An 11903-nucleotide genomic window follows, 5' to 3' on the forward strand; every position below is an offset into this window, starting at 1 on the left:
TTATTACATGTGTATATTTACTGTTCCTCTCTCCTGTGTGTGTGTCCAGCGTCGTACTGCCAGTGTGGAGCAGGTTGATGTGAGAGTGACTCCACCCACCAAGATGAGGAGGTCCAATGTGAGTGCCAGTGTAGTGTATAGCGGGTATCTTCCTTTGTGCAAATGTTCGTATGAATTGCCTAATTAGTATTCTAAATAATTATATTCGTACACTTCAGGATAGTGATTTGAACCTAATGTTCTATAATCAAAATAACCTGCTATATACATGTACGGTATCAGGAGTGCATGTGATTTGAAGCATGATTGAAATTGAGTTATGGTATTGTATGACTCCACACAATTATACCTTTTTACCCTTTAGAGCATATTCACCAACTATATGTGTAATTTAGTTGTGACACAAGTATAGTGATGTTTTGATGTATTCGTAGGCCTGTACATGTACATCATTGTACATACTAAGCTACAGAGCTTTACACTTGTGTACTATGTGTTGTATGCCCCACCACACAGAGTGGCAATGCAGTCAGCTTAGCAAAACCCACTGAGGAGGGTGTACTAGAGCCCACCACTGACAGGAGGAGCACTCTCAGTCCTGAGGTCAACAAGATACCACCACTAGACAAGCACTTCAAAAAACCACCTCCACTCAAGAATCGCCGTACCCCCAGCAAACAACACCTCAAGCAAATGGCCGCAGGGAGTGGAGAAGACGAGGAGATGGACGGTGAGTGTGTGTGGAGTGTGTGTGGGGTGGGTGGAGAAATATAACTATATGAGCCCCCATTCAGTACCGTATAGCGGGTAATTTTCGTGGGTTCGTTCAACTCGAAAACGGTGATTTTTGTGAGTAAACATTTCGTTTGACTTCATTGCTTGCGTTCCGGTAAGCCGTTTACGTGGGGACAAATTTCGTGGAGGTCAGCTTGCCCACGAAAATTACCGGCTGTGTACAGTAGTAATTGGCCCATGACTGTGCACATTAGGATGTACTGTTCATGTGATATGGTGACATGGCTTTTTGTGATTAATTAGTGATGACATGCCTCCGCAGAGTGATCTCATTACGTGAAATACTTTCGGTTTGGTCATAAGACCTATAAATATGGTCAAGAGTACATGTAAATGTACTCCTGATATGGTGTAATCCTCTAGAGTATTACAGCAGTTGTATTGTGATAAGCACAATGTATTCACAAGCATGTGTTTGGACCTGCTTGTGTTAGCATGCCACCTTTATCACAGTCACAGTCACTAGACTGGTTTCAGTCAAATCTGGTTTCTGTTGGTCTACCCAAGAGTCACCAATCACCATTACACAATAATTATACACACCACACTAATCCCCCTGCATTGTTGTACCCCCCACAGCTCTGGAAAAGCTACATTTGTACAATAACACACCACACTAATCCCCCCTGCATTGTTGTACCCCCCACAGCTATGGAAAAGCTACATTTGTACAATAACACACCACACTAATCCCCCCTGCATTGTTGTACCCCCCACAGCTATGGAAAAGCTACATTTGTACAATAACACACCACACTAATCCCCCCTGCATTGTTGTACCCCCCCCCCCACAGCTATGGAAAAGCTACATTTGTACAATAACACACCACACTAATCCCCCCTGCATTGTTGTACCCCCCACAGCTCTGGAGGAACTACTTGAAGAGATAACTGATGACCTCACCACACCTCCTCCCTCATATGAGAAGGTGGACCTTGAAAGTGTCATGGTGACCCCCACAGCCCCACCCCTCTATCCTGTGCTGCCATTAGCAGAGTCACCTCTTCCCTTAGGTGTGTGGAGTGTGTGTGTGTTCTTGTCATGTGTCTCTATATTGTGGGAGCACTTTTTGTTTGTGTGTCTGTACATACATGTGTGAATTTATGTGAGGCATATTGTGTGAACCCCAGATTATATCAGCATGATTACATTCCAATGAATTACTTACAATTTTGTGATTTGTATGCACTTGTACTTTTCACATTGTTATGTTATTATAGCGGAAAGTTTCGCTATTTGGCTCGAGAGTCCTCACAGAAATGTTATTCCAGTTTTAATTTTGCATTTTGCATTAACTGCTCTGCCCTCGAAAATTTGCACCTCACAAATATTTCCCACTATAATTGTTATACTTGTTACCACTTCTCTCAACTGTGTTGCAGGTAATGATATTGGTGACTCACCAGCATCCATAGTCATGGCTGGCTTCTTGAGCCCAACACTGGTGTCCCCCACTCCAGTAGCTAGCCCCTCTCAACTGTACAAGTCCCACTCTGACTACAACATGCAGAGAGTGAGTGTGTGCACCCCTAGCTTAGTACATGTACTAGGATTGTCTCACTGGCTTATAGACAAAAGTGAACATGTGATCCTTACTGCAGTTTGTGTAGCACTGCTTACAGTGTGTGGGGTGATTTTGTGAGGCCTTAAAATAATGTCAAGTGTATGAGTGTCTAACTTCCCCATTTCCTCTACAGCCCCATACATTCTTCACCAAGACCATGCTCAAACTGGAGACCATCTCATGCACAGTGGTGAGCACACACTACTCTGTGCTGACTTTATACTGTGTTTGCATACTGTGTGTGCTATTGTATACTAGCACATGTGTACAGTGTACAAGTGTGTCTAATGTGTTTCTTGTCTTTCCAACAGTGCCACAAGAAGATCAAATTCTCTAAGAACCTACTAAAGTGCAGAGGTGAAGTTAGCTCATGATACACTATACATGTACGCCATTGTACTAGCTTTGTATGCAATGATGATTTGCTACGTGCTCTTATAGTTAGTGAAGTGTCCCCCCTCACTTTGGCTTGTGGTGATACCTCTCCCATTCTTTAGATTGTCGTGCCATATGTCATGAGGAGTGCAAGAACAAGGTGCCCGTCCCTTGCATACCCAATGTGCCCACTCCCAAGAAGAAGCAACTATTGGTGAGCTAAGTCTATACACAATTGAAGCATGCTGCCTTGCTACTAACTAATGATGACCTGCTTTTCACATGTATCACACGTAATAATTATAGCTAGCTACTTTTTGTTGTAGCTTAATTTATAAAATTGGCAAGTTTTCCTCTGACCTGCACATGTGCAGCCTATACACACAGTACAGTGTCCCTCACTATACAACCATCACCCACTCTCCCTCCAGGATGCTCTGTCCTCCTACTGTCCCAACACTGTCCCCAGAGTGCCTGGACTAGTGGTACACTGCATCAGTGCCATTGAGAGCAGGGGACTGGCCACAGTCGGCCTCTACCGGGTACCAGGGTGAGTGGCCATGTACAGCCAGTGTACCTCTGTGTATGCCTTAGCCATAACTATTCTTGCTCTTATTTGGGCATTTGTTTGTACATTGTAGTATGGTAGTGTACATCCATAGCTTTTCATTCCAAGGTTTTCCTTTTTACAAAGGTCACCCTATACTTTAGTGGTAGGTCAACATGTTGGGTACAGAAAATTCCCTCATTTGCTCCTGGCGGTGTACATGTATCAACATAATATTAACAGAGATTTCTGTATAGTATAAGGCATCCAAGCTAGTACTAGTATTTGACTTTCTAGTGTAATGACCCTTTACATTTGTTGGTAAAGGGACTCTATTGTAGAAAGCACAATACACACACACTCTCACACTCTCACACACACACACACACACACACACACACAGTGCTGACAAGACAGTTCGTGAGGTGAAGGAGAGGCTGTTGGTTGCTAAGGGCAACCCGGGACTTGACAAGGTGTCAGACGTCAACGTACTATGTGGAGTGCTCAAAGATTTCTTCATTAAACTGAAAGAGCCGCTACTCACCTTCAAGCTACACAGTACCTTCATCAAAGCCACAGGTGAGAAACAAAGCAGTAATTGGAATAGTCCCTTGTACAATAGCTGTGCCTATAAAGATACAATAGAAGATAGTATGCGGCAAAGCATACAATACACTACACTGCTGTAGCTCTACACAAAGCATTTCCATAATTTGAAGCTTTACAGATATTCACTGGAGGAACAGTTGATAACTGGGAAGAGAGCACTGCTGCATATTAATTGTGTATTTTCCTCTCCCCCCTCAGAGTGCACTTCTGATGAGGATGGGCTAGGCGCCACCCTGGAGGCCATTGCTTGTCTCCCTCCTCCCAACAAGGACACTCTAGCCTTCCTCATACTACATCTACAGAGGGTGGCTGCTCAACACCAGGCCAACAAGATGCCAATGGTCAGTCTGGCTAAGGTGTTCGGACCAACTATCGTAGGTGAGCCACATCAGCAGATAATTATGTCTGTTGTGTTTAGTTGTACACAATTTCTGGTCCTTTGAGTGTCTCAATTTAACTACCAAATAATTATAATGTCGCATTGATTATACCAGGAGCCCATAGATAAGAGAAGGAGCGGCTGACTACGGGGATCACGTTTCGTAAGTGGTTATGACCGCATTTCCATATTATCCAGAGTCACTAAGTGGTTGAATCCCTACACGTGTTATACGCAATACAAGGCTGCGGTTTGCAAGCACTTAGTCGCTTCCATAAAGGAAGTGCGGTTTCACCGGCAATTACGAAACGTGATCCCCGAGTATACGTTAAAGTCAGCCGCTCCTTCTCTTATTTATGGGCTCCTGATTATAGCTACAATAGGTTTGAATTTGCAAAAAGATTATTTCAATAATTATTTACCGTACATTCAATGTTTTCAGCTTCTTATTATCTCATTACCCTCCCCCCCTCCCACACACACACACACACACACACACACACACACACACACACACACACACACTCAGGACATGCTACTGCCAAGCCGGAGGCCTCAGTGATGTGGCAGGACACACAGAAACAACCTAAAGTGATGCAACGACTGCTCACCATCTCCCCAGACTATTGGAGACAATACCTCTCACCAGTTGACAACCCAGAGCCCCCAGTGTCACCCACTCTCTCTGCTCAGTCCAGCCCTGGAGTACTCAACTCACCAGCCACACCAGAACTGAGACCAGGTGAGTGGGTGGGAGTTAGGGGTCCAGTTTTTTTACTAGAGTATAGTGTTTACCATTTTTACCAACCATACATAGTGATACAGTTCTCGTTTCCAGTCTATTGAGTGTTTGTAGTGAAGAATGTACATGTTCTGTGTTTGTTGTAGTTAATTACCTCTCCCCCCTCTCCTGCAGTACCTGAGAGTCCATTCCTTGGGTCCTGTCAGTCCCCCAGGAGTAGGGCCAGACCACCACACATGGCTAGGTGAGCACATTCATTAAGTACTAGGGTATCTAGCTTTGCAGGAACACCAGATGAAACTTATACAGGTGACTGTAGATGAATAATAATAATAATGTATCGGTACTGAAGAGTATCATAATTGAGGGGTGTTTTGCTGCTGTCACCAATTGCTTTTAAAGTGTACATGACCACTGGTCACTACTATTCATAAATTCCGAGAACCAGTTCTCTCTATTCATTCTTTGTTTCCTTCCCTGCAGGCTCGGACCCACCCCAGTGACCAATAGAACCAGAAGAGCTGGAAACTTCTTTGCTCCCCTCAACTGAACACTAACTTTGAACTGACTGCACATGAACAATATAATTATTGCTTGTTTTAATACATGTACCATCACCTTGCATTCTAGCTTACGTGAATTTACACTCCGATAATTAATTATGTTGCTACATACCCCACACAGGGATCGAACAATAATTATTATAGAGGCCTAAAAAGGGCTAGGGGCGGTGCACCCTGCAGCTGACCACAAAATTATTGCATGAGGTAGCTAATTCTAGATCTAGTTGAAATGGCAGCTTTGAAAACTTTCGAGAGTAACTACGCGGATCTTGTTAGGATAGTTTCTCCGTCGATCAATCATGTAGCAGATGAATGCAGAGCAGCTTTGATTATTGGACCAGACACATATGAGAAAGTCATGCAAGCATCCAAAATCCAAAGTGACAAAGCAAGAGATCTTCTCCAGGAAATATCCTCACGTATAGAGTTCCAAGCAAAGCAAAGAAATATCAAGCCAGAAAATTGTGTATTTACAATGTTTGTTCAGATTCTCAAGAAAGAGCCAAGTCTTGAGAGCATTGCTCTGAAACTGGAGGAAACTCTGGCTGATATTGAATTACGTTCTAGCCCAAATATTAACGCAGTCGATTCTGGTGTGGTTAGGGATCAGAGCGTTAGTGTACTTTCTAGGGAGGATAGTATATCAGGGGACGAATCAATGCTGTTATCCGAGTCCGATGCTTCTCTGAATGCTCCAACAGCAGAAAGCAGTCAATCACAGGCACCAGTGTTTTATGTTGGTGGAATAAATTCGAGTGTTAATTTGAGGGAGCAAATTTCAGACTTGAAGGCTACTGACGCTGAAAAAGAGGTTATAATCAAAGAGCTTGAGGATAAGTTAGAGACAACTACCCACGAGAAGAATGAGACTGAGCTGAAACTTAAAGCAGCCGAAAAAAGGATTGATTTGCTGTCAAAGGATAGTGACAAAAAGATAGCAGAACTAAACAGTCATATAAAAGAGTTAAGAGAAAAGGCTGCTAGAAAAGAAAAAGAGGATGCAAGAATGAAAAAACAACACAAACAAGAGATAAGCAAGTTGGAAAATGAATTAAGTACGAACAAAGAGATGTTCAATGAAAACAAGATTCAGATGATGGAAGAAATAATTTATGTGGCCTAAAAGATAAAGTGAATGCCTATCAGATAGAAGAGGAAAAGTTGAAGAGAAAAATAGAAGAGGCCAAACGCGAGACAGCAGAAGTAAGTCAGAAATTAGCAGAAGAACAGAAACAGAAACTGGAGACTGAGAATAAAAGGCTACAAGAAAAAGTAGCTCTCATGGTGAAGCAAATGGCAGAGATGAGTACTAAGTAACATCAGTATAGAGACACATAATAATATACCTCCATTATGTAATTTCCTGTTTGGTGCACGATCTTCCCTTTCTGGGTATAATTATAATAAGAAGACCTATAATATTATAGTCTCTAATTTGGCCTATATCATGTTTATTTTTAAATAATAATTATTATGGCCATGTGTTTTTGTGCAATAGCTATCTATAATATCGTGTTCTATAATTATAGTTCAGTTGGGCACTCCACCTCAAGCTTAACAACATGCATTAACACACATGCATCCATAAAGCCAGTAGAAATTGGTACAATTGTTATACAAATCATAATAATCATAATAATCATAATTATTAATCATAATTGGTTGTCTCTAATGATTATTGTGAATCATGTGAGATAAAAAACTGTACACACTTAATTAATTAATAGACACCACTCCACGTTCCTTAACTTGATGTCCGTAATATTTACAAATGAGTTTTGTCTTTTGTTTTCTTGTGGGGAACTGCATAAACTAGTAAAATAGACCAACATGAAAAATGTTGTCTCACCTCTAAGTATTTTCAGTGGCCTCTAAATTGTCACCAGTGATGAGGGGTGGTTGAGACAAGTCCTCTATATATGACGGAGCAATTTATACAGTTTGCATTAAGAATTTTACTAACCTTTGACAATCTTGCAAATCTCAGTGGCTTCAGTAGCATGACCACAGCTTAGACACACATTAATGAGGTGATGATAGGTGGCATTGAAGGCATGAAGCTGATGCCACTTCTCCAGCACTAGTAGAGTCTTCATTTCGTTGGTGCTCAATAGTTTATGATCATCTATGTCCTGTATTTGAGACTGAGTCAGTTCCAGGGCTTTAGCGTACATTAGCCAGTTCGCAAGGAGAGGGGCTATTCTTTTTAAATTCTTCTCTGAACATTCTTTTTTTAAGAGATCTTCGTCGATGCCTACACGATATACCAACTGGTCCATATTCAACACTGGACACTCGATTGCCCTGACTGTGCCTATATACATAAACGATACAATGTGATATTGTTGCTAAGGCATACCTAACCACCCACAGATACCTGATTCTCTGCCAGTCATGGTTATCAGGTCACCACAATCTGCACAAGAACAATTGAAGACACCGACAGAAGCCAATTAGATCAATACCTTGCAGCCACTGATGAGGTGCTGGTGGGTATGGTGCATATCCCTGAGGTGCTTGTGTGTATGGTGCATATCCCTGAGGTGCTGGTGGGTATGGTGCATATCGTATTTGTGGAAAAGTGTATCCTGCATGTATACAGAATAATAATGAGTCTCACTTTACACTTTACACGTTGCAAAGAGCAAACCTCGAGTGAATCCTGGCACTGATTGGAGCAGCGCTGCATGTGCAAAACATATAGTTACCTCAAGTTATACATTATTTTAACAACTTACGGTACTGGGTGGGTGGTTGGTAGACATTGGAGGATGGTACTAAAGCACAACTTGGTGGAACTTGGTTCACGACAGAAGTATCTTGCCCTTTACTGGGACGGTATGCGTCAATTTCAATCTGCATTTGGTTTGGTTCATCAGCACCATCCAGGGTAACCAAGTAGGAGCAAGCAGGGACTTCCACTCCAAGGTCTCGTGTTAAGGTAGCTTTCAATCGTCGTGATCTAATCTTTCTACCAGGTTTGAACGAATCCACTCTACTCTGACGTATCTGCAGATTTATAACGAACCAATAATTATGTATCCTATAATTAGTACTATAATACTATAATTATACGTATATACAATGTTGAAAAATTACGATGTTTGATACAGTGTTCAACTTACGCATGGAGTGACAGTTGGTAACAGATTCCACTCTCCAATGGTTACGCCACCAGCCATTGGAATGTCTAGAATTATTTTGTCTTTCTTGAACTCTACCTCCAAGTGTGACCTCTCTTTTGCTCCCACCTCTTTGAAGTACTCCTTAGTTGCCTATAAATCGTTAATTAATTAATTAATTAGCTAAATAATTTATATTATTATACAAGACTTACAGTGATGTGGGCTTCATCATCCCATGTGATGACAAAATGAATTTCCAGTGTTTGGGGATCACATTGCTGATAATACAGACTGGCAATGTACTCTCTTTCCACATCCTCTCCTGTCACAGCTAGTCCACTAAAGTGGTTCAGCTCCAGTGATCCGTATGAGCTGTGCTTTGTGAACGAGCCACGCCCTTCAAGCTGCTTGAATGTGTAGGGCATACTCTCTTGGGAGCAATGTGCTCTCACAAATGAGAGCTTGGTGGAGCTGGTCATCTTGGCACAGTGCTGTATCTCGACTGTCAGCTGCTGTTGGAATCGACACAAGGGAAGAGGACGTATCCAGAAGACACCGCTGACCAATTGGAGATTTTCGGGAAACTGGTACTGTCCAGCTACACTGGCCATGATGTCTAGTTGACACTGGTCAACACCAGCTGGCAGGGAGCCCTGGAGTATGGTGAGCTTGAACCCATATTCCGCCCAATAAAATGCATTTGCTGAGTTAGTGATGATAATGGTAGTGTGAGCTAATACTTCAACACCTGGGAGGTCTGTGTGAACAAGACACAATGAACACACAATACTGTATTGATATAGGTACTCACTAAATGGCTCTTTAATCACTTCGATTTTCCCAGTAAAAGTATCTTGTGTCATTCCTTCAGGGATTGGTTCCATCTCATTCAGTAGGAGTCCTGTTTGCAAATAGTGTTCCTCATTTTGTCTGTGAATTTCATTTTTCCAATATTTCGTTTTCTGCTGATTGAATGCTTTGTTTGGATGTATTACTTGTTCAGTTTCTCTTACTTTTGATTCGCTATGATACTGAATTCGAAGTTGTTCATTTGTCATTTTCAACAACGCTTTCTTTTCTTCAACTATCATTTCATGCTCAGCTCGTTCTTCTTCAAGGTGATGTTCCAACTGGGCTCGAGATTGCTCTAAGACTTCTAACTTTCGCTGGAGTTCTGAAGTGTCTTTTAGGTATTTTTTTTCTTTCTCCTTTAATTTTACTTGTGTCAATTGTTCGTTCTCTACATGCTGCTCAATTTCTGCCAGGAATTCAGCTATCAACCGGGTTTTTTCCGCAAAATGTTGCTCAATTTGCTCTTGCCATTGCTTCCAAAAATAAGGTGGCTCAGTCATCTCAGAAACTTTAGCTGTATCGGAAAAAACAGATGAGTGGTATAAGTGTAAATTATCAACTAACCCTGCAGCAAAGTTGGAGGCAATACTTCAGTAGTATAAGGAACAACCGAGTACGTACAACCACCGGTATCACACACTTCAAGTGGTGGCATCACAGTGGCTAGACTGAATTGTGACAGTTCAGCTCTAAACTTTGATGTGGTTTCTTCAACCTGACCTTCGACTGATACTAAGCCGGGTGACAGTTTCGAAGTTTGCGTATTATCAGTGTCTAACCCTGAGTCTTTGGGTGACGGTTCAGTACAAGCTTGTGGACTGTCATTGCAATTGTCAATGTTTGATTCCAACAGGAGACTAGTATCAGGCAACCGATGTGCATTCTGTATATGCAATTGAAAAGCTAAATCTAGATCTATAGCTATAAAAAACATCATTTTAGAGAGAGCAGAACTAGATTCTCCTCATGCACACATGTTGTCTGACCTGGTGTGAATCAGGTGAGTTCCCAGTCTCATCTACATTCGATTCCAGTAGGGGAAGGCTCCTGAGTGACCTGCTGTGAAGGCACCAGCAGTTCCCCATTCGCTGCCAGAAGTTCTTAGTCTCGGTGTCATAGGCGCGAGTGACTCCAAATAATGACTCCCGGTCACTCCTAGCCTCGATCCCAGGCCTTACTTTTTCTTGCTGTTGTCACTGTTCATCCTGAAAGAAGTGAGGCAGCAAAGAAAGAAATGGGCGTACAGTAAAAAAGTAAGCTCTCCTTTAGCCTCGATTCCAGGCCGCTCTCAGTTGAGAGACAAGAGGGCTGGGATCGAGGCTAGCTCTAACTCTACGTCTATTTCTTTCTTTATTCCTCCAATTAATACCGTATTTTATCTTGTTGAACGATTAATACAGTATTTTATCTTATATAACTGGAAGCTCAGCAACATCCCTAAAACATGCAACTGTGGTAGTTGGGCCGGAGTCCAACCAACGCTGCGCTCTGGGTTGGGTATCAGTAGCCTCGTTCCCAGGCCTTACTTTTTCTTGCTGTTGTCACTGTTCATCCATAAACATAAGAAAGACATAGTGAGGCAGCAAAGAAAGAAATGGGCGTACAGTTAAGAAAACGTAAGGCCTGGTTTGGGAAATCGCGTGATCCACAAGGATTTTTATGAACGTGGGCGATATGTAGCCCACAATCGTGACGTAAGGTATTCTCCCACGCATTCGGAGTAAGACTGTACTGTACTGCACTGAGACAACCACCAAGCTGTGCTGCAAGTCAGATCAGAGAACCAGCGTGGCCAGCTCTGGTGGCAGTAGCTACCTGCTATGATAATGATGACTAAGCTATTCTACTATAGCATGTAGAAAGACACAAGAAAAGGTAATAGTGATAGAATCTAAACACACAATCTAGACTAGTAGATCATCTAGCTAAGCCTAAGGTATAGCTAGCTATAGTGCTTGCAAACTTCCAGTTCCAAGTCCATGTCCAGCTTGCTGCAGGCAAAGTTTTACTAGTCGTAGACCTCTGCGTGGGCAGTCCAACATCTCTAGCTCAGTATGCCCACGCTCATTTTCACCCTTCTACCACCCTTCTACCCTCACGCGACTTCCCGATACAGGCTCTCCTTTTTCCTAACTTTACGTCTATTTCTTTCTTTATTCCTCCAATTAATACCGTATTTTATCTCATTGAACGAATAATACAGTATTTTATCTTATTGAACGATTGTGATAAAGAACAGAAAAAGGAGAGCCTGTGTAGAGGCTAGGGTATCAGTACATAGCAGTTTTGTTCCACAGGTACTTGAGACAGAGTATGAATATTGTTTAATCTTTAAGTGGCTGACAACCGCA

General features: G+C 42.2%; 2 protein-coding genes across 8 annotated transcripts in view; one reads left to right on the forward strand and one right to left on the reverse strand.

Moving 5' to 3' along the window:
• LOC135347852 (uncharacterized) overlaps positions 1 to 5695 on the forward strand; it is a 36440-nt gene extending 30745 nt beyond the window's left edge. For 6 of the 7 annotated variants that reach the window (XM_064545953.1, XM_064545952.1, XM_064545951.1 and 3 more), the window contains 13 exons: positions 50 to 118; positions 517 to 730; positions 1660 to 1809; positions 2179 to 2309; positions 2494 to 2550; positions 2672 to 2717; positions 2858 to 2949; positions 3167 to 3285; positions 3686 to 3861; positions 4090 to 4269; positions 4800 to 5012; positions 5187 to 5256; positions 5496 to 5695. In XM_064545953.1, the coding sequence (XP_064402023.1) occupies positions 50 to 118; positions 517 to 730; positions 1660 to 1809; positions 2179 to 2309; positions 2494 to 2550; positions 2672 to 2717; positions 2858 to 2949; positions 3167 to 3285; positions 3686 to 3861; positions 4090 to 4269; positions 4800 to 5012; positions 5187 to 5256; positions 5496 to 5562 (1584 nt within the window). In that variant the 3' untranslated portion in view covers positions 5563 to 5695. The remainder of the gene's footprint in view (positions 1 to 49; positions 119 to 516; positions 731 to 1659; positions 1810 to 2178; positions 2310 to 2493; positions 2551 to 2671; positions 2718 to 2857; positions 2950 to 3166; positions 3286 to 3685; positions 3862 to 4089; positions 4270 to 4799; positions 5013 to 5186; positions 5257 to 5495) is intronic. The other variant, XM_064545955.1, reaches the window with a different exon arrangement.
• Positions 5696 to 7233: 1538 nt separating this feature from the next.
• Positions 7234 to 10765, reverse strand: LOC135347841 (uncharacterized). The gene is made up of 12 exons (XM_064545934.1): positions 10539 to 10765; positions 10117 to 10435; positions 9512 to 10066; positions 8913 to 9457; positions 8701 to 8850; positions 8314 to 8584; positions 8226 to 8258; positions 8041 to 8163; positions 7953 to 7991; positions 7539 to 7889; positions 7425 to 7488; positions 7234 to 7378 (listed from the first exon to the last, which is right to left on the reverse strand). Exons 1-11 carry the CDS (start codon positions 10635 to 10637, stop codon positions 7427 to 7429), a joined length of 2547 nt encoding a protein of 848 aa, XP_064402004.1. The 5' UTR covers positions 10638 to 10765; the 3' UTR covers positions 7234 to 7378; positions 7425 to 7426.
• Between the last annotated feature and the right edge of the window lie 1138 nt (positions 10766 to 11903).

This window comes from Halichondria panicea, chromosome 14 (assembly GCF_963675165.1).
Source record: "Halichondria panicea chromosome 14, odHalPani1.1, whole genome shotgun sequence".
NCBI classification, from domain to species: Eukaryota; Metazoa; Porifera; class Demospongiae; order Suberitida; family Halichondriidae; genus Halichondria; species Halichondria panicea.